Genomic DNA, 21,873 nt, shown 5'->3' with positions numbered 1-21,873 from the left:
GCACTGAGTTGTAGACACTGAGTCTACAACCAAATGGCTGATCTTGCACGCCAAGAGTGTGGAGCTGGGGCACAGACCTGTGGTGTGCACTGTGGCAGGCTCACTCCTGGCACTGGTGCCTCCGACATTGAGGGCGCGGATGTAGATCATGTAGCTGTGTCCAGGCTGCAGCCGTATCAGGGACTCACAGGTTGGGATGCCGACAACAGACCTGTGCACAGAAGCAGAGCGACCATGAGCCCAAGCAGCAGCCATCCCGCTCACACCCACTGTGCTCTGACCCACAGCAGCACAGCCAGGAGTGGCACCAGAGCAGGCCTCCCACAGTTCGCCGCTTGCTTGCTTGCTTGCTAGTCTGTGTCTGGCCATCTCCCTCCGGAGCTCCTCAGCCAGGTTTCCCAAGCACCTAGCACTGTGCTCCGAGTGTCTGCTGGAGGGTTGTGGAGTATGCACCCCGTGTCTGTTTCTGGCTGTTAGGGCCATGACCTCCCTGAGGGAGGGACTGAGTACACTCACTGTAGAATAATCTTGGACCAATAGAAGCCTTTCAGTGTGTGTCTGTGAACAGACAACCTTGTTAAAAACAGCTGCCACAGAGTAATCCAATTTCAGTTGGACTTTGTTGGAGCCCACTAGGTTTCCTAGTGCCTGTACCCAGCAGGACTACGTAAGAGGTTGATTGGACCACAGGCCTGGGTACCAGGTGACTGTAACTAGCAAGGGGGAGGTCTTTTGTTCCACCCCTTGGCATTGTTATAAATGGACCTTTGGAATAAAGTTCTGGGCCCGTTTGGATGAGGATCCAGGCCCACCCGAGTCCATCCTGTGTTTTCTGTTTCTCTCTCCTCTCTTTTTCTAACTGTCTCTATCCCTCATTCCTCTAGAGTCCCTGGGGTAAATAAGGGTGGGGGCTGGTCTCCTACAGACTGTATGAGAATACAAGCTCATAATAGTGCCATCTGGATTTCTGTGGCTGTCACATTCATATCATTTTAGTGGACAAGAGAAGTCTTCAGGACGGTGCTCATGCACAGACATGACGCTTGACCCAGCCAAGGACATAATGTCGTGTTGGAGGCCGCAGCTCTGGGCCAGAGGAGCAGGTCTGCTTGTTCATTCAGTAGATATTAATAAAGCATCTTCCATTCCAGGTGCTATATATGCCCTGGGGGAAACTGAACATAATCCCTAGTCCTGGGGAACCTGCAGTCTGTATGGGAAGAGAGGCATTTCTCAAGAGACCACCATGTTATTCATGACAAGAAGAAAGTCAAGAAGGAGCCAGAGAAGTAAGGGTTGTTAGTTAGTATGGGATGAGGGATGGAGGAATGAAGAGCCACAGCCTGTGAAGAAGCTACCACCTTCCCTTCAGTGATGGGACATGTGATTCAGTTCTGGGAGAGTGAGCACCACCTCAGAACACCCAACCTGTTGACCTGTCCTCTGAGGGCTCCATCATTATGGGCTGGTCCAAGGTCCCAGGTTATTATAAACAGCAAAGGAAACCTGAATCACTGTGGTGGACCCCTCCCCGACTTCTGACTATCTTTAGAAGTAGAAAGCAAAGGTCAGCTTTTGATGTGGTTATAGGCACATAGATCCTGGCAAGGACAGATAAATAGGATACATGGTAGGTTCCGTGGCTGTCAACCAGCCCGGCCAGTGATGCTGGGTCTCCCTAGATTGAAGGAAAATGCCAAAGATCTATGTGGGGTAACCAGGGGACTCCAAATGTTTGAGCTCGAGAGTAGTGTAAACAATTCTCATTTTATTATTAGAGCAAGCAAAGCATGGGGTGACGTTTACAGTTAGCTTAGGCAAATACAAGCACATCGAGGGAATACACCGATGTTGTGTCTCATTATCTTTGGTCATGCCTCCCGAGTGCTGGGATTAAAGGCGTGCGCCACCACCGCCCGGCGATTTTTTTTTTTTAAGGCAGGATCTCAAACCAATGCTCCCGGGCCTTTGCCTTTCCCACAGAGGTCATATGGACATGCTTCAGAGCCTTGCTTTCAAGTGCGTTTGCTTATCATAGTTTATACAAGTCTTTATAGAAGGTCCCCTGTGGGAAGGACATTCTGCATTCTGCCCCCATCCATAGTCTACAGTAAGTTCACACTTTCTTACACAGACTCCCATACAAGGCAAGCATTAGAATTTGCCTCCCTTGCTGAGTGATTATGGAGGACGGGTAGATTGGGGGTGGGGGGCAAAGGGGAGGAGGGGGGAGGGAGTGGGAGGAGAGAAGGGAGGGGAGGCTGAGGTTGGGATGTAAAATAAATAAATAAATTACTACTAATAATAAAAGAATTTGCCTCCCTAGCAGCTGACCTCAAAGGCCGTCTCCATTCTCTCCCAGCAGCTCAGTGCACCCCTGCACTCCACAGCAGAGCTCCTCTGGACTCTGCCAGGAGCCAGGCTGCCCAGCTGGATGAGTCCTTGATCTGTACGCTTTAGAACTGCCTGGCTGTGAGCCAGGAGCAGCCACACTTCCTCTGTGGTGCCTCGCCATGGCCTCTTGGGACCCGTAGACCCTGGCGGCCACCATGTCCACCCATAGACCCTGGCGGCCACCATGTCCTGTCCTGATGGACTTGGGAAGGCCTCCCACTCTCCAGACAGCCTTCTGTATCCTTCGCACATCGTACATTGAGTTTGTCGTTCCTGTGCCCTCTTTCTCGTGCTCTAACTTCAGAAACCTTACCCCAGTGTATCCAGCCCACTCCCGTCCCCGAGGTCATGTCCACCAAGTCCTTCTCCTCTCCCAAAACAACTGGCTCGCTCCTGCCCCTCTCGGGCTCAGTCCTCCCATCCTGGACTCAGTGTGAATGTCTATCAAAAAGCAGACCCCGCCTCCACTAGCGTTCCCTCCATCCTGTTTCTCTCTCTCTCTGAACTGTGTATTTCATACATGGTTTATAGGTGTGCTTGTACTTATTTTCCTTCCTGAACTATGAGCTCCAAGGGCAAGAACTGTATCTTTCTAGTTCTCTAAGGTCCTCAGTGCTTGATGCTTGGTACATGAGTGAAAAGGATTTTTTTTTTTTAAGGCAGGATCTCAAACCAATGCTGGGCTTGAATTTGCTATATAGATGATGAGGATGATCTTGAACTCCAGATTCTCCTGCTTCCACCTTCCAAGTGCTGGAATTATAGATTGTAACACCATGCCTAGATTGTGTGTTTTTGTTTTGTTTTGGGGGGTTGTTTGTTTGGTTTGGTTTTTTGAGACAGGGTTTCTCTGTGTATCCCTGACTGCTCTGGAACTCACTCAATAGATCAGGCTGGCCTCGAACTCAGTGAATCACCTGCCTCTGCCTCCCGAGTGCTGGGATTAACGGCAAGTGATTATTTTGTTTTTATTGTTGTTTCTTTAGACAAGGTCTCACTCTTTGGCCCAGGCCATTTCTTAGCAATGCTTCTGCTTTAGTCTCTCAAGTTTAGGCCACTATGCTTGGCCTAAAGATAAATCTTGATTACACTGTATCTGTGCATGTGCACAGGTGTGCTCAAGTGTGCAAATGTGTGCAGTCTGTGCACACGTAGGTGTGTGTAGGTGTATGTACCCATGTGTACACACACAGGGCAGAGAAGGACGGCGATGGTTCTCTGCCATTTTCTGCCTCAGTCCTTTGAGACAGGGTCTCTCATTGATCCTGGAGCTAGGCTAGCAGCCAGCAAGCCTCTGTGGTCCTCCTGTCTCTCCCCAGCACAGCACTGGGGTTCCAGGTGAGTAGCCACACCCAGCTCTTTACATGGGTGCTGGGGATCCTAACTCAGACATTCAACACTTGCACAGCAGCACTCTTACCCACTGTGCCCTTAGTTACCCACCCAGAACCGGGCAGTGGTGGCGCATGCCTTTAATTCCAGCACTTGGGGAGGCAGAGGCAGGGGGATTTCTGAGTTCAAGGCCTGGTTGGTCTATAAGAGTGAGTTCCAGGGCAGTCAGAGATACACAGAGAAAGCCTGTCTCAAAACAACAACAACAAAACAAAACTCACTCTCCCATCCCTTAATTGGATTAAAAAAAAAAGTTAACACAGGGTTTTGTCACTTGTACTCATCATTCCTGATCATTAGCATTCTAGCTACTTCTTGGGAACCTTAAGTATCCTAATTAAGGTGCTATGTGTCACAAATTCTGACCTTGTCCCCACACTGCATATGCTTTAGCAACCAGTGAAGGCCCTCCAGACTCACTCAGTTACCCCTGAGGCTTCCGGCGTTTCTGCCTGGACCAGCTCCACTGTGTAGGAGTCCACAGGATTCAGGTTCCCAGACTCCCAGCAAATGAGCGCAGCCTCTTCACAGCTTCTGATTGCCTCACTTTTTATAGTGGGGGGAGAAGGAGCTAAACGCGGGAGAAAAGAGATAGGAGCAGTCATTAGGTTCAGTCCCAGGCATTTTGTTTAGAGCCATGGACAAACACCACAGCAATGCCAGCACCTGGACGCTTTCAGACATTCCCGGGGTTGAGGATGCTCACTAAACCTGTAGCACCTGGGACCCTTTCAGACATTCCCGGGGTTGAGGATGCTCACTAAACCTGAAGCACCTGAACCCTTTCAGACATTCCTGGGGTTGAGGATGCTCACTAAAACCTGTGGCAGTTTGAGTAGTAGGTGTCCTACATAGTCCAGGGCATTTGAATGTTTGGTCCCCGGTTGGTAACCCGGTTTGGAGAGTTTTAGGAGGTGTAGCCTTGGAGGAAGTGTGCCACTGTAGGTGTGCTTTGAGAATGTAAGGACTCACACCATTTCAAGTTCACTCTCTCGGCCAACACTTGCAGTTCAAGATAGGAGCCCCCAGCTTCCTGCTTCGGCCACTGTACCTGCTGCCATGTCTCTGACACGGCTCTTATCCCTCTGGAGCTGTTGCCTGGGACATGGTGTTTAATAGAATTAACTTAATACAAGTCCCAAGTGTCAGTATAACTGTGGGTAGCAGGCCAACCTTGAAAAAAAAAATGTCCTTACACCACCAGGCGTGTAGATCTAATGCATTAAAGGGAATACAGGAGAAAAGGAAAGAAACCCCACACAGCACTTTCTATCTTTTCAAATGAAACTGAAAACCCAGTCACATCTAGAAACTTGCAACTCCTGCTCGCCTAGAACGTGAATGAACAGCTGGTCACCTGTCATGTACACCGCATGCTCACTGGAGGGGCTGGGGCCGGTCCTGTTCTGCGCTATCACCCAAAATTCATATTGGGTATTTGGCTCAAGATTTCTCACTGAGCAATATGTTTCTTTGACTGTCATGGTAAATTCTGGAAGAAAAAGAAAAAAGTCAGAATTCAGATCTTAAAAGGCCGCGTGGTGTTACTGTGTCCCACGGCAAAAGAGTGGCTTCGGATTCCTCCCTCCCCTGCAGGCGCGACCTGTGTGTGCTAAGAGGCTCTGGCTTCCTAGCCAGAAGTAGGGCTTAAGTTGGTCACAGCAGACAGGACTATGCAAGAGGAGGCTTGGGACAGGAGAGGCTTGCCCCGCTTACTGCTGGAACGCTTTTGCTACCTAGGAATGAGTCTGAGCACACCCTCTGGAGAGTTCAAGACCACGGGGAGAAGGTCCCCCACCCCTGCACCAGCCGCTCTAGCTTAGGCCAGAGGGGAAGACATTAGTTACTTTTACCTGGTAAGAAGCCTCTTAAGGAAGGAGGGGTTTCCTGCGGTCCGGGCAGGGAAGGCCAGGCTGCAGCCGATCACATTGTATCCACACTCAGGAAGCAGAGAGCTGAGCGCTGATGCTCAGTGTGCTTTCTCTGTCTCAATCAGTCAGGGACATCAGGTGGGTCTGCCTGCTCTGTTAAACCTTTCTGGGAACACCTCCACAGACACACCCAGAGATGTGTTTCCATGGTGATTTTAAATCCCTCAAGTTGACCATGGAGATAAACTATCATAATGAGTAAGGCCACCTTGGACCATCTGATCACACTCAGGGGTCTCAGTCCTGAATTGTCTAACCAACCCATAAAATTATAAAACAATAAATGTGTGTTATTTTAAGCCGCTAAATTTGGAGGCAGAAGTATCGTTACAGAGCAAAAACTAACTGGCACAAGGCTAATACATGGTGGTGCCTATTTGTAATCCTAGTACTCAGGAGGCTGAGGCAGGAGAATAGCTGTGAGTTCAAGGCTACTCTGGGTTACTTAGACCTTCTCTCAGAAATCTAACCAATTAAAAGGTATTGAAAAAGCATTAAAGGAATCTGTTACTTGGAAAACTAATGATAATTAAAAGCAAACAAAACTGAGGACGCTGCGTGCATGGATAAACCTGCTCTCAGAAGCCAGGGGTTATTAATGAAAGCACAGTTTTGGGAATAGGCTACTGCATTGGCTACGACAAAACAATGTGACCATGTGACATACGGAAGAAGAGTTTATTGGGGCGTATGGTTTCAGAGGGGTGAGAGCAGCTTGTGGTAGGGAGGCCCAGCAGGAGGCTGAGCAGGAAGCCGAGTGCTGCTGAGCAGGAAGCCGAGTGCTCACATCCTCGGCCACGAGCTCGAAGGACAGAGGAGTAGGGAAGTAGGGTGAGGCTACAAACTCTGAAAACCCGCTCGCGGTGATGTACTTCCTCTAGCAAGGTGACAGCCTAACCCTCCCCAGACAGCACCACCAGCCGAGACCAAGTGTTCCAGTACCCGGCCAGGGGACATGGCTCGCTCAGGGCACCACAGCTACTCTCCTGGGAGTCGTTTGTCAGAGGTCTCTGAGACCCCAATAAACAGCACAGGCAGCTGCCACCGCTGCTGGGTGCCCATCAAAACGAGATGGTCACATCCTGCTGCTGAGAACAACACAGGACCTGCTCCCAGATCGTAGACAGACCAAGCTGGAACTAGGATGGAAACTTCCTTCCTGCTGGCTAGCCCGCACAGTTCCAGTAGGTACTGTGTAGGCTACTGTGGGAAAAAGGCACCAATGATCTTTCCCAGCCCTGGACCGTTCATGCTACAACACGGACCTACTGGTGGCAGACACACTCACTGGTGCCGTAGTGGCCTGATAGTTGTGAGCGTAACCAACCACTTTCTAATTTGTTACGAGGTCTGCTCCACAGGAGTGATTTCATGCCTGGGACTGTAAACCTGGTTAGAAGTCCATGACTAGGGAGATCATAGGCCCTAGAGGGGAACTTACTGTTGTTGTGATACATGATCATGCTGTCAAACTGCACTCTGAACATTTATGTGTGCACCCAAAGATTTGTGTTGCTCTCAACCTTGGTCAGGAAAGTTTCTTTGGGCAGTGGGTAGTGGTTAATGCAGAGACTCGAAACTGGTCAAAGTGTCAACTATAAATGACTGAGAGGTTAGCTGTGGATGGGTGGTCTATATCAATGTCCCACCATCCAAGGCTCAGAGAAGTTCAAAGAAGAGGGCAGAGAATTAGGGGGGCAAGTGGGGAGGAGAACCGTGAAATGCTGACTTCTAAACATGATGTGGTTATTGCCCACAGCAACTGACAGCAGCTGTGTTATCCCCACGACATCAAGCCAGTCAAGTTTCCAGCTTGCGTTGGAGAGGGCCCTGGAGCCTCCACCCGAGTGGAGGAACTACTGGCAGCTGATGGCATCTGAATGAGAGAGAGCCACTCTGCTTTGTGGATGTGGCCACCGGTAGGTTGCTCATGCCCCAGTGTGCCCAGAAGTTACAGTTACATATACATTGTATAAATGTATGAAATTATCAAATAATAAAAAATATTTTTAGCTGGGCAGCAGTGGTGGCACTCGCCTTTAATCCCAGCACTCGGGAGGCAGAGGCAGGCAGATCTCTGTGAGTTCGAGGCCAGCTGGTCTACAGAGTGAGATCCAGGACAGGCACCAAAACTACATGGAGAAACCCTGTCTCAAAAAACAAAGACAAAAAAAAAAAAATTTTTAAAACTCCTCCTACTTGGTCCCTGGGCAGAAATGATGTCCTTACCTCCCAGAGCCGCCACCCACATATCCTAGAACAGCGTGCAGTGCTCTGGGCAGGGAGCCCGAAGACCTGGTTCTCACCCTGGTTCTACCACAACTCACTGTGACTCACCGACAGAGGTCATTTCTCCCTGAGCCTCCACCATCCTCATCTATGAAATGGAGATCACCAAGCCCGTCAAGCTCACTCTGACCTGACTCATACTGGACAGACCTACCAGCAAGACCACATCCTCATTGCTTCAGGTTTGTGGGACTTGGGGGGTAGTTTTCCTACAGTCTGATTTCCCCTTCTTGTTATGGTTTAAAGGAGTGCCCCCAACAGCTGTGTGTTGAAGGCTGTCCCTAACCCAGTACCCCAGGAGGTGGTGAACTCTTTAGGAGGTGGGGCCTCGTGGGAGGAGGTTAGGTCATTGGGAACATAAGCTTGAGAGGGATATTGGTACCCCCCCCCCATTTCTCTTGGCCCCATGGATGCTCTCAGATGAGCAGCTTTTTGGCCACATTCTGTCGTAGTGTACTGTGTCATTAAAGACAGAAACCATGGGCTATTGAAGTTTCTTCCTCAAAAGCTGATTTATCTCTGATATTTGTTATGGTAACAGCAAGCTGACTATGAAGATTAATCTTCATTTTCAACTTGATGGGATTTCAAATCACCAAGGAGACAGGCCTCTGGGTGTCTCTGAAGGCATTTCCAAAGAGGTTTAGCTGAGGAGGGATGACCCACCTTGGATGTGGGTGCCACCATCCTGTGGGCGGAGGTCCCAGACTGAATATAAAGGAGAAGGTGAGTAGAACATCAGCATTCATTGCTCTCTGTTTCTTGACTGTGGTTCAACGTGACCAGCTGCCTCATGTACCTGCTACCACCCCCCACCCCCACCCCCCAGGTGCTGGACTGCACTTTCAACCTGTGAGCCAAAATAAGCCCTCGCCTTCCAAAGTTGTTTCTGGTCGGGCATTTGTTCACAGCAACCAGAAAAGTAACCAACCAATGGCTAATACAGCTATGATGCTCCCAGGAGAAGGACTGATGGATGGATTATTGGTGGAAAGGTGGCCCCAGCCCTAGTACCACACAAGCCATTCCCCTGGGGGTGAAGATAGGCCCAGAGCTGCCCAAAGGGAGCAAGGGGCTATTCCCTGAAGCGTTCTGGTCAGCAGCGGCTCGGTCAGGCTCTAGACCTTACCTGCTTGGTCTTTGCCTGGTGAGCTGTCCCGCACTGGCCTGTAGGACAGCTGATAGCTCTCCACGGTGTCGTCAGAGTACAAGCTCCAACACACGCGGACGGAGGACCCTGTGGCCAAGTTGGGGGCCTGTGGGTTGATCACCGGAGCAGAGGGAGCTAAAAAACAAAGGGAGAGAAGTCAACAATGAGGAGACAGCTGTGCAGGTGTGGGGAGCAGCTGCTTTTTATTTTACTGTCTGGTTTCGCGTGTATGGGTGTTTTGTCTGCATGCATGTCTGTGAACCATGTGTGTGCCTGGTGCCCATGGGGGACAGACAAGAGATTTTTATAACTGATATTCAAAACACCGAAGAATCTCCAAAACTCAACGCCAAACAAAACAGACAACCCCTTAAATCACATCATTTGAAAATGAGCAAAGGGCTCAAATAGATGCTCGTCTAAAGAAGACATACAAATTGCCACAAGAGTAGGAACAGGTGCTCGACATGACTAACCATGAGGGAAATGCAGATAGAAACCATGACCTGAGGGCCATGCATGGTGGTGCATGCCTGTAATCCCAGCACCCGAGAGGCTGAGGATCACAAGTGTGAGGTGAGCCTGGGCTCCATTGTGAGTTCTACAGCTAGCCTAGGTACGGAGTTAGACCCGTCTCAGCAAAACTAAAAACAACAAATAAAGCGTCCCCCGACATAGTGAGCTATCCCCTCACACCTGCCAGAACAGCTACGCTCAGAAAGCAAAGGATGACAAGCGTTGGCAAGGGTGTAAAGAACAGGAAGCCATGTGGACTGCCAGGGAAATGTACCTTCGTACAGCCACTGTGGAAAACAGCATGGCAAGCCACCAAAAAGTTAAAAAGGAACTGCTAGCATAATGTCACACCCAAGAGACCATGATACCAGAGAGGATCACTTGAGTCCAGGGGTACAAGACCATCTGGGTGATACAGTGAGATCTCAGCTTTAAAGAAAAGGAAGGGTTGGTGGGGGGGGGGGGGTTGGAAATGTAGCTCAGAGACGCAGTACTTGAGTAGCATGTGTGAGGTGCTGGGTTCAGTCCCCAGTGCTGCAAACAGAGTGAGGGAGAGAAGGGAACTCTCAGATCGGTCAGCAGTCCTACTTTTAGGTATACAGCCAAAAGAATTGAAGTCGGCGCCGGCGGTGGTGGCGCACGCCTTTAATCCCAGCACTCGGGAGGCAGAGCCAGGAGGATCTCTGTGAGTTCAAGGCCAGCCTGGATTACCAAGTGAGTTCCAGGAAAGGAGCAAAGCTACACAGAGAAACCCTGTCTCGAAAAACCAAAAAAAAAAAAAAAAAGAATTGAAGTCGGGATCCTAGATACTTTGCACACGCATTTCATGGTGCTGTATTCACAATGGCCAAGATAAGAGAACAACCTAGTGTCCATCAACAGATTAATGGAGGAGGAAATGTGGTGTGTTGACTCAACGGAGTACTACTGAGCCTTAGAAGAGAAAAGAACCTGAGCTGGGGAGGTGGCTCAGGCAGCCAAGTGCTTGCCAAATAAGCCTGAGGACCTGAGTTCGGAGCCCCAGCATCCACATAAGAAGCCAGGCGCATCCTGGCCAGACAGCCTAGACAACCTGGGAGCTCCAGGTTCAGTGAGAGACCCTGTTTCAAAAAATGAAGTGCAGAGCAATAGAGGGAGATGCTTGATGTCAATCTCTGGCCTCCACATGCACATGAATGCATGTGAGTGTGCACTCCACCCCCAACACACACACACACACACACACACACACACACACACACACTCATACACATGCACACGAGGGGCAGGGAGGCATGTTTGTTAAGATCCCTTAGCATCAGATCTACTTTCTTACCATTTGTGGAAGTGACAGATGTTAACTCCAAGTGCTGTGCTGCTCAGATCTTCTTCACCTTACAGAATAAGTCCTCCTACTCATTCAGCAGTTCCCACCTCTCCCTCCCCAGTCCTGGACTGCCACCATTGCTGAGTCTGTGAGTTTGACTTCTTCAGGCACCTCACAGAAGGAGAAGCATACAGTGTCTATCTTTCTGTGATTGGTTTGTTCCACTTACTATACTGTCCCTTTAGGTCCATTCATGTTCTCTCTCTCTCTCTCTTCCTCTCTCTCTCTCTCTCTCTCTCTCTCTCTCTCTCTCTCTCTCTCTCTCACACACACACACACACACACACACACACCTGGAATGGTGTTGATAGAGTCCATCAGCTGCTCCACATCAGAGAAATCCAAGGTCTGGTCTTCAAACTCAGGCTGTGCAGAGAGCTCCACGTCTGTTTTGGTTTTCAGGAATTTCCCCAGTCTGTGGGTATGAAAAGACATGGCCAGGGGCTGGGGAGTGGGATCAGCAGTTAAGAGCACTGGCTGCTCTTCCAGAGGATCTAGGTTCAATTGCCAGCACCCACATGGCAGCTCACAACTGTCTGTAACCCCAGTTCCAAGGTATGTGACACCCTCTTCTGGCCTCTGTGGACACCAGGTACACACACGGTCCACAGACATTCATGCAGGCAAAACACTCATGCATGTTTTTAAAAAGCAACACAAATTCATACAAAGATGGAGGGCTTTCTTCTTAGGGTCCGTCTTTAGTGCTAGGTCACTAGGAGGAATGGAGGGGGCCTCTGCCAAACTTGCATTTCTTCACATGCTTCTGGATTCTGCTATCTGATTTGATGATGGGCCAGGAGGTTACCTCACTAGAACGTTGTGGCTTTGACAAATCACTGAGATAAGCAATTAAAAGGGAGGGAATCTCTACTTCGGCCCACGGTTTCAGTCCACGGTCAGCTGGCTCCATTGCTCTTTAGGCCTTTGGTGGAAGCATGGTGGTGGTGGGGGAGGATGGGGGCAAAATGGAGGAAAGCTGCTTATCTTGGGCAGCCAGGAAGCAAAGAGAGGCAAGAAGGGGGACTAGATATACCTTTCAAACCTCTAGTAACACACTTCCTTCAACTAGGCTCCAACTCCTCAACTCCACCACCTCCCAATTGTACCATAGGGTTACGAACCCCTAGAAGGACCCTCATTCATGAGATCAGAGCTCTACTGATCCAACCACTTCCGAACATAGTTTCTTTGAGAACAAAGCCTTCAGCCCATGAGCCTTTCAGGGAACACTTCCCATCCAAACCATCCATTAATGTCTAACCCAGACGTTCTCAACCTTCCTAATGCTGTGACCCTTTAGTACAGTTCCTCATGTTGTGGTGACCCCCAATCATAAAATCATTTTTTGGTTGCTACTTTGTAACTGTATTTTTGCTACTGTTATGAACTGTGATGGAAATAATCTGTGTTTTCCGATGGTCTTATGTGACCCCTGTGAAAGGGTCATTTGACCCTCCCAAAGGGATTGCGCCCACAGGTTGAGAAATGTTGGTCTGATCCCTCCCAGGGGCAAGAGGAAGGGTTGGGCCTAAGAATGGGTGGAAATCCACGTATCAGCAGGATGTAGACCCACATTTCCTCCGCTCCCACATCATCCCACATCCCCACATGCACTTGGGGGTTCTACTCTGGAGCCTCACACTCCATACGGTCAGGAGCCCTCGTGTTGCTGCACCAGAGGCTCCAGATGGTCCTCCACCAGCTCCCTGGAAGTCACGAGGCTTCTACATGGCAAACATGGAATTTGAAGTCCAGGTCCATTTTTGCCAAAATGCATGTATTTAGGCCCTTTCATTATTAAGTTCCCATGTTGCTTTATGGACATTGTCTTACTAAGGTCTCACAGAACTGCCCCTGTTTGTAAATAGGGAAGGTGGGACATTGGACTTGGATCTGTCCAAGGTCACTGTGGAAGCAGGGGTCACGCTCTGCTGTGTGTCTGACTTTAAAATGTGCATGCTTTCTGCCACAACATGACCAAGGACTGAAGAGAGATGGGGACATGTTCCAGTCCTCAGTTTCTCCCAGTGAGACAAAGTTCTCGTGTGTGAGGGGGACCTGAGCGCAGGCTTGCTGGGTGGGCCTCACCATACATGTTCCCTTCCAGCCCAGAGATTCTAAGATTCAACACCAAAGGGCCTACTGACCCCACACTGCCATTCCGAAGTCGGGACTATTTTATTTATGGGGTCACCGGAGCTGAGAAGGGAAGCAGATGACCCAGGAGAGTCTAGAAGTGAAAGGAATAGAAACAGAAACCAGGTCAGGACAAAACTATTACCTGTCAGTCATAGCCACTGCATCCTGAAAAGGAAAGAAAATATTAAACCAATTTAGGAAATAATTTTTCTCAACAATATAAAGTGTAAATTTTTTAAAGTTGGAAAGTGGGGAGGATCACCCCAACACAAAACCACCATGCTTGTGCATTTCCCTCCACAGTCCTGCACCTCCCTGGTCACACAGGGCCCTTTGGACCACTGACTACAAAGACTGCAAGAAATTGTTGCCTAGAAACACCATTGTTTATTTTGTGGTTCCTCTGGTGTAAGACACGGTGGCTGTCCACAATGCATTATCAGTAATGCATTGTTTTCTACATTCTGTATTTGAGGTACGGTGGCACCAGGGGACCACTGGCTCAAGAGGGTGAGGATTGGTTCTTCTCACAGCTCTTGCCAAATTGCTCTCTACCTTTATTCATGGGTCTCTTACTACGATGGTGGTGAGAAGGAGGTATGATTGGGCTTTGAGGAGTAGCTATGAGCTTGGACAATGAGGGGGTCATATTTAGCATCTAAGAGATCCTGAAGACTTCTTTGTGAAACCATGTCTGCCCCATAGCCTCATGGGACCTTGCAAGATCTCTAAATGAGGTTGAATTTCCCATAACTCTGCTATATGGGGTTTGGGCCAGATTTAATATGATTTGATATAATATAATTAAGAAGTGGATATTTTTGGCATATGTATGAAGTTACAATTGCCTTGGCACAGGGCAATTTAAGGTACCTTATTAACCTGAACCAACTTTCTCCCAGAGATCCTAGAGAAGCCACCAGAGGCAGCCAGAAAAGTCTCAGGACACTGTCTTTGCTCACCTCCATGATCAAGGGACAGTCAATGATCAGGGGACAGAGGGACAAAGCTTGGATGTACCTGGGGAGTGGTGGAAGGAAAGGGCTGGGTGTCCCTGCCTGCTTGGCCACAAATGAAGTGATGTGGAGAGGTAGGGACAGCCTCCCACCGTGGACATCAGATAGATGTTGGCCATCACAGTCAACTCAGACCTCTGAGAGCAGAGAGGGTAGGCTAGCCCACTTTGGACTGGACCTGGGATTTCATCTCATGATTTTGTTCCTTTCCTTTCTGTTTCATCACGGACCTTTAAGAACTCCACCTTCTCTTCATGACACATCTCCTCTATGGTTTCCATCAGCTCTCTACAGGCGTCAAGGTTTTCTCCACAGCTGACCAGTTGCCCGTATAAAGCTTCCAGCTTCTCTTTCTTTTTCTCTCCTAGAGCTTGAATTTTTTCTTCGTACTTTTGAGCGAGGGTTTCCAAGATCTCATTGTAATGTGACTCAAAGGTTTGTTCTTGTTTTCCGAAATTCTCCTGCAAGACAGTTGACCTTAACCATCATTTTAGTGTGTGTGATACGTTGGCTAGAGCCACTGGGGACATGAAACTCTGTCTGCCCTGAGCTTTGCTCATCCCTTCACTCGATCCCATCTCTTAGCAGGATGCTGGGGGAGTGAAAACAGAGGAGACTCCTTCTCAGATCCCCAGGGATTATTTAATTAATTAATGCATATGAACATGAATGCGTACATACATGTTTGTGCATGTGGAAGCCAGAGGACAACCTCAAGTGTCATCCACAGAGTCTCTCACTGCCAGGGAATGTGCTCACTAGGTTAGGCTAGCTGGCCAGCAAACCCCAGAGATCCTCCTCTCTCTGCCTCCCAGCACTGGGATGACAAGCATGTGTCGCCACACCCAAATTTTCTATGTGGGTTCTCAGGGTCAAACTCAGGTCCTTGAACTTCACCAACTGAGATGTGTGCTCCCCAGCCCTGAACACCCTCACCAGAAAGTGTTGCTATCTTTCCTAGTAGTATGTTGCAATCCTCTCCCTGTTTCAGCGACCTCCTATTACCATAGCAACCAGCCTGGGAGCTCATCAATGGTTAATCAGCTTGCTGCTGGAAGCTTTGACTTCAAGGCAGAAATGTTTGCCCTGGGAGATGTCCACCTGCCATTTCCTCCCATGCTCTCACATCTCGCGATATCTGTCCCCACAACTGATACATGGCTTATATACACACCAGGAGTATACCCACTCGGTTCATGCCAGTGAGGAGAGATATGGAAGCAGAGAAAGAAGGGTTGTGGCAAACAGCACTGCCTGATGAATGACGAAATGCAGGAGGAAGAATGTAGACATTGAATCTGGTATGTCTGGTGTTTACATATCTGTAGGTTTTCTTGACACAGCATCTTATTAGGTGACTCTATATGGCTTGGTACCCACTATGCAGGCCACGCTGGCCTGGAATTCACAGCAATGCTCTTGCCTTAGCTTTCCAAGTGCTGGGATTACAGGCATGCACCACCACACCCGGCTAATACCTATAGTATTTAAACCGGGAACACAGAGGCTGGGAAATGTTGAGTAGAGCAGATAGATTTCTGGTATTCACTTCTCACACTGGAAGCACGTGAAACTCAGTGGTTTTTGACTGTTGCCACCTTCATCCAATGACAAGGACATTTCCAAAGAAGAGGCTTCTAGAAGTCACTCAGAGAGTTGTTACTAAGCACCTACTGTGTGCATAAGACCCACTCAGAATGGTGAGAGGGTAAAGCAAATAGGTGAATCTCAAGTGGCGATAACAGAAGGTCCCTGGTGTCCTCACTGGGATGAAGATACTTGGATCTGAGAGTATGACAGACGACAGACGACAGACTAGAGCACAGGGAACTCAAAAGGAAAAAGTTTGGTATTTTGCCTGCATATGTGTCTGTGCACCACGTGTGTGCAGTGCCCACAGAGGCCAGAAGGGGGCATTAGATGCCAAGAACTAGAATTACAGGCCATTGTGAGCCACCTGAGAATCAAACCTAGGTCCTCAAGAAGAGCAACAGTGCTCTTAACCTCTGAGCATCTCTCCAGTCCTAGCATAACATGTTTGCCTTGGCTAGCTCACTCTTACCCCTCCTTCTACCACCTTGTGCTTGGAAGTAGAAGACCTTCCATCCTTCCCACTCCATCCACAGGATAGTGGGGCAGTGCTCTCTCTCTCCCTTTAAGTCTGAGGGCCAAGGATGAGTGTCTTGCAGTGTTTAACTAAAGCTGGCCAGTAGAGAGGATTTGCTTTTGCTCTATGGAGCTCTAGGGGACAATATGGCCAATGGGCAACTAAGATCAGCTTCCAGTTCAGTAATCTTGGTCCAAGGATGAAGAACCTACATTCTTCCCATGTCAGAACAGGAAGAGAGGGGCCTTAAAGGATGAGGAGTCCCTTTTGAGGCAATGCAGACACAGGGAATAGCTTAGCAGCCTTGGACTCCATTTGTCTTGGGCTCTGCACACCCCTAGACTCTGAACAATGCACCTAGCAACCTGTTAGCAATCTAGGACCCCTGTTTGCATAGAGCTGTATATATACATGCTTTGAAAATAGAAATAGTTACTCTTTGCAACCCTTGATAACACCCACTTCCATTCTAACACATCCTAGAACACAATCCAGGACTATGGGCAATGGACTGATCTGGCCTAGACTGGATTTGGTTGCAAGCATATTAAGTTAAAATATGCCATCAAAGTGAACTTTCAGAGAGAAGAGAGAATGTTGTATTTACCTTCTTATGCTTATGCATAAAAGGGCATGCATACTGATTAAAATCAGATGCATCATGGGAAGGGATATGGGCAGTGAGTAAGGTTCATGTAATCTAAGACTGTCAGTCAAAATAGCGAATTGCTCAAATTATACCACTAATGACCAAACTTCTCTTCTTGAACCCCATAATTGGAACCCCCAATACACTTTTCTTGAACCCCATAAGGGAACCCCCAAATACCTCTTCTTGAGCCCCATAAAGGGAACCCCCCCCCCAACAATAATGAGTACGAGTACTCTCACTCATGTGTTCTGTTGTCAACCTTTTTTGAGACAGGGTCTCTCTACATAGCCCTGACTCTCCTGGAACTCACTATGTAAACCAGACTAGCCTTGAACTCACAGAGATCCACCTGCCTCTGCCTCCTGAGTGCTGAGATCAAGGCATGTGCCACCACGCCTAGTCCTGCTGTCAGTATGAACAGTGTATTTCTAATCTGTTCTATCATTTTGCTTTAAGTAAAATTTTCTTTCTACTTGGCAATTTGTGTGGGTTTTCATTTCCTTTTTAAATAACAGACCAAGAATCTGGACACACTGGGCCCAGAACGCAGCCACGAGTCTTGGAGGTCCGAGTTCTTACCAATCTTACAAAGCCTGCAAAATGGCTAAGTTAACAGGTACAGCACAGATACCCAAGTGTCTAACCCATGCACAGCTGGAAATGTGTCTGTGTTTGAGCTATGAGAACCAGCAGGAGTGGGGTGTTGCTGCATGAAAAGCTGAAACCTGATTGACAAATAAATACCAGTGAGTGTGTGGACAAAATCCACATACACCCCTGCTGGGGATGTAAACTAGTCCAGCTGCCTTGGGAATCAGTATGGAGATTCCTCAAAAACTGAAAATACATCTCCCATTTGGTCCAAGTCAGCCTGCCACAGACACTTAGATATCTGTTTATTGAGGCTATTCAGAAAAGCTAAGTTATGGAACTAACCTAGGTGTCCATCAACAGAGGGATGGGCAAAGAAAATGTATATATGCACAATGGGATTGTTTGCAGGAAAATGGATGCTGGTGGAGATAATCCAATTAAATGAATTCAGCTAGTCTCAGAAGACAAATATACATTCTCTCTCATGTGTGGTTCCTAAATTTTACATAGATTCATAAAATCATGTATATACATGTGGCATGAAAGAGTCTGGGGAACAGAGGATATTAAGGGGGAGCCCCAGGGGAGTGGAGCTGGGGAACATGCTCAACACACATTATATATGTGTGTGAAAACCTCCTGGTGTAACATAAAATGTGCAATGAATATGATGCACAATAGACATTTTCAAAGGGCAGGAAACTTGGCAGTTCACACCTGATTGAATACAGTGACATGATGGTACTCCGAAGACCTAAAACTAAAAACTCCAAAGAGCGAGGCAACAACATGAAGCCTGCCATGACTGGTTATACGCAGGATCAGATGGTTCCAAGGGAATCTCAGGCTGGGGCCAAGAACAGGAAAAGAAAAAGAAGAGGACAAAATCAGCCAACCAAACAAAAAGCCCGCCAAGGACAGGGGCTTGCAGAAGTGGCTTAGTGGGTCGAGCACTTGCCGTGCAAGCGTGAAGGCCGAGTTTGGGTCTCCGGCACCTACATAAAAAGCCAGGTGCAGCAGTGATCGTATGTAATCCCAACACTGAGAGCAGCTGAGACAGGGGGATCTCCAGGTATTGCTGGTCAGCCAGGCTAGCCAAATTAGAGAGCTCCAATGTCAGTGATAGACCCAGTCTCAAAAAATAAGGTACAGAGTGGCTGAGGAAGACACCCATACTTGACCTCTGACCTTCACATGCATGAACATACATGTGCATGTACACTTGTATACGCATGTACACTTGTATACACAGGTGCACATGAACCCCACCCCACACCAACTCCAAGGACAGAAGAAAACTGTTCATTTCACCGTCTGGATTGTGCTACCATGGAGTCACCGTTGTTAGAATTAAAAAAAATTTTAATTTTTTTAATTAAATTTTTAATTTATATATAAACCCCATGCAATTGGTGTAGGGCCCTGGTCTCCTCCCATATTGAGTAAAGCCATTGCCTGCTTGCCGACCTTGACCAGGTGTCCTCCCTATGCTAATTCCCTGCGGGTTTCCACCCTCCTGAATGCTTTAGGGAAGTTCCTTGTTTGTGTATCCGGCATATTGGGCGTTAACAGCTTAGATGCAAGATTGTAAACATCAATAGAGAACTTCTGCCCTCTGGGGTTTGCCCATTGTGCTGTAAGCCTGCATTTAAGGTTTCCTCCCTCTTTTAATAAACGGCATTCTGCTGTGGCGAATGACTCGCTGTCTATTGTCTCTGTTTTATAATCCACAGCCCCTCGCTCAGATATGGTGAATAGTTGGCGGTAGCGCGGGCGTTACCGCAACAAATTGGCATTTTGATTTTAAAATTTCTGCTTTATTTATCCCGTGCAATAAACATGTATAATACACTTGCTTTGAAACATCCCATGTAGTAGGCCTGGAGATACACACACACCAGCCTCTCCCAGCTAGTGGACATAGAGGACAGAGTAGAGGATGCAGACAAGTGACCATCACCTCTGTGGCTGCCCAGGGGTGGTGGAAGGTCTACGGATAGCTGAGGGGAGGGGGCAGGTGACACCTCACATTCAAGGAAAAACCTTCGGTAGCTCACTAGGACCATCTGCTTGATGTGGCCACAGGCAGAAGCTACATGTGTGATGAACTCACCAAGCATGTTCTTACCTCCACCGTAATGAACACCTCCTCCAGGTGGCTGGCAAAATTTTCCATCTCAATAATCTGCTGTTCCAATTTGCACATGTTTTTGTGAATTTCATCCTAGGGAACAGGACGATCAAGGCATCAATGCTATGTTTGTTCTAACTTCTTTAAATTAAAGAAAAAAGTATATGGATGTCTGTCTGCATGTATGTTTGTACACCGTGTGTGTGTGTGTGTGTGTGTGTGTGTGTGTGTGTGTGTGTGTGTGTGTGTGTGTTGACCACAGAGGCCAGAAGAGGGCATCAGATCCCCTGTGCCTACAGTTAAGGGTGGTTGTGAGCTGCCATGTGGATGCTGGAAATTGAACCCAAGTCCTCTCTCTACAAGGGGAGCCAGTGCTCTTAACTGCTGAGCCATCTCTCCAGCCCCCCATTCCATCCTTGCAGAGGTATTTAGCATGCATTCCCTGCCCACCTCCCTGAGACACACATACGCTCTCCAGACGAAGACAGATTTGGAGACCTGTTACCTTGGCGCTTTCCAGAGCTTTGCTGAGCGGCGTTACTTCATGTTCCTTGTGTATTTCAAAATCCTTCTCAACAGTTCTCACTGGAGTTTTGCAAGTGACACAGAAGATGTCCGCAGGCTCTTCTTCATCCTCCTCCTCTGGGATGACGTAGCATTCATACTCCTCACTGGCACGGCCATGTGTGTACCTGTAAGCTTCCCGAAGGTCTTGGCACTGGCCTGGAAGGACTTGCCCTCCATAGCCCAGGTCCTCTGCCTCATCTGTCTCACTACTAAACCCCCAGTCTCCCTGTTCCCTGGCTGGGTCTCTCCTCTTCATCCCATAAGAAGGATATCCCAGAGTCCCCAGTCTGTGTTCATCAACAAACTCATTCCCTAACTCGTGATCATCTTCAAGTCCGTATAAATGGACAAGCTCGTCCACTTCGTTCTGAAGACTCTCACTGTCCCCTGCCCCTCTCGGCTCATTGGTCACTTCAGCCTGGGTTACTTCTCTCCTGACTCTGCTGCTTTCTCCTGGGAAGAGCTGCAGTCTATCTTCAGAGTCATACAGGTCCATGTGATAAAAGTGGAAGTCTTTGGAGGCCGTTGACCTGCCCAGCCCTGGCTCCTCCCCTGCTTCCTCCTCCATTGATACAGAACAATCCTGCTCAGTCAGTGAATATTCGGAGTCCTAGGACACAGAAGAGATGAACATCAGTTCCCAAGAAGGCATGGGTTCAGATTTCATTGAAGAAGTTATGGTCACAGCCCACATCATGGCAAACAAATCCACCAAATTGTCCGGGCTGGAACTGTCTCACAATTACTCAACAATCAAGAAAAACACACGGAGACACAGGTGACCCAAGTCTGGCTAGTGAGCAGAGGGAGCTGGAGACCCTGTTGCAGAAAGGTGCATGGGGAGGGCCACCCCAAACTAGAGTCACACTGAAGACCTTGTCTCAATCCTCGGCCCTCGCAAACCACGTAAGATGATAAATGTCAGTTATTTTAAGCAATCAAGCTGTAGAATAATTTGTTATGAATAATAGTATGCATGATACCACCCTGAATATAACCTTCTTTCCCTCCTGCTACCAGTTCCCTCTCTCTCTTTTGTTCATATTCAGGCTTCTTCCAAAGACGGCATTGATAGTACTGATCTTTACACTGCGGCACATGTATATGAGGCTTTCTGTGGGGAACGCAGGTACCGGTGCTAAGAGGAGTTAACAGCTTCAGATCCTCGGGCTTGAATTTAGTCTTTCTTGGAGCTGCTTTGCCTGGGAATGATCCAGCATCTGAGGTTCTCTTTTCTCAAGAGCCCTTCTCCTCTTTATTATAAAAGCAAAAATATCCTTCCTGTGCATTCTGACTGTGACATTGCACAGTAAGATTTCATTGCTTGGGAATTTAATAAAACCTCCAGGCGACTAGATGAAAGGACTCTAAAGGATCAGTATCGATGCTGAGAGTGAGTGACATTAATGAATGGGTAAGAAAAAATTTTTTTTAAAGGTAAGTGCTTTTCAGCTCTTTGCTTCCAACAAAATTGCAAGAGGATCTAATCAAGTTGTCAGCTGATACATTATTTAAAATAAATGTTCATGATAGGTCATTATATAATTTTGGCGTACATTTCAGAAAGAGCTGACAGAATAGAATGGCATTGTTATAAATTGCTTCCCTTCCCATCTACTTATGTAG

At 48.1% G+C, this 21,873-nt stretch overlaps 1 protein-coding gene across 3 annotated transcripts in view; it reads right to left on the bottom strand.

Annotated features, from left to right (window-relative positions):
• Positions 1–20,815, bottom strand: part of Fsd2 (fibronectin type III and SPRY domain containing 2) — a 29,093-nt gene extending 8,278 nt beyond the window's left edge. Inside the window, exons 1-10 of one of the 3 annotated variants that reach the window (XM_059253291.1) lie at positions 20,660–20,815; positions 20,186–20,599; positions 19,678–19,773; positions 14,427–14,657; positions 13,323–13,345; positions 11,332–11,453; positions 9,136–9,291; positions 5,144–5,278; positions 4,207–4,357; positions 78–211 (exon numbers count right to left, since the gene is read on the bottom strand). In XM_059253291.1, coding sequence (XP_059109274.1) covers positions 78–211; positions 4,207–4,357; positions 5,144–5,278; positions 9,136–9,291; positions 11,332–11,453; positions 13,323–13,345; positions 14,427–14,657; positions 19,678–19,773; positions 20,186–20,599; positions 20,660–20,815 — 1,618 coding nt within the window. Of the gene's footprint in view, positions 1–77; positions 212–4,206; positions 4,358–5,143; positions 5,279–9,135; positions 9,292–11,331; positions 11,454–13,322; positions 13,346–14,426; positions 14,658–19,677; positions 19,774–20,185 lie in introns of all 3 variants that reach the window. The other 2 variants (XM_059253290.1, XM_059253292.1) reach the window with 2 other exon arrangements.
• Between the last annotated feature and the right edge of the window lie 1,058 nt (positions 20,816–21,873).

This window comes from Peromyscus eremicus, chromosome 1 (genome assembly GCF_949786415.1).
Source record: "Peromyscus eremicus chromosome 1, PerEre_H2_v1, whole genome shotgun sequence".
Taxonomy (NCBI): domain Eukaryota; kingdom Metazoa; phylum Chordata; class Mammalia; order Rodentia; family Cricetidae; genus Peromyscus; species Peromyscus eremicus.
This window is presented reverse-complemented; position numbering and strand designations above follow the sequence as displayed.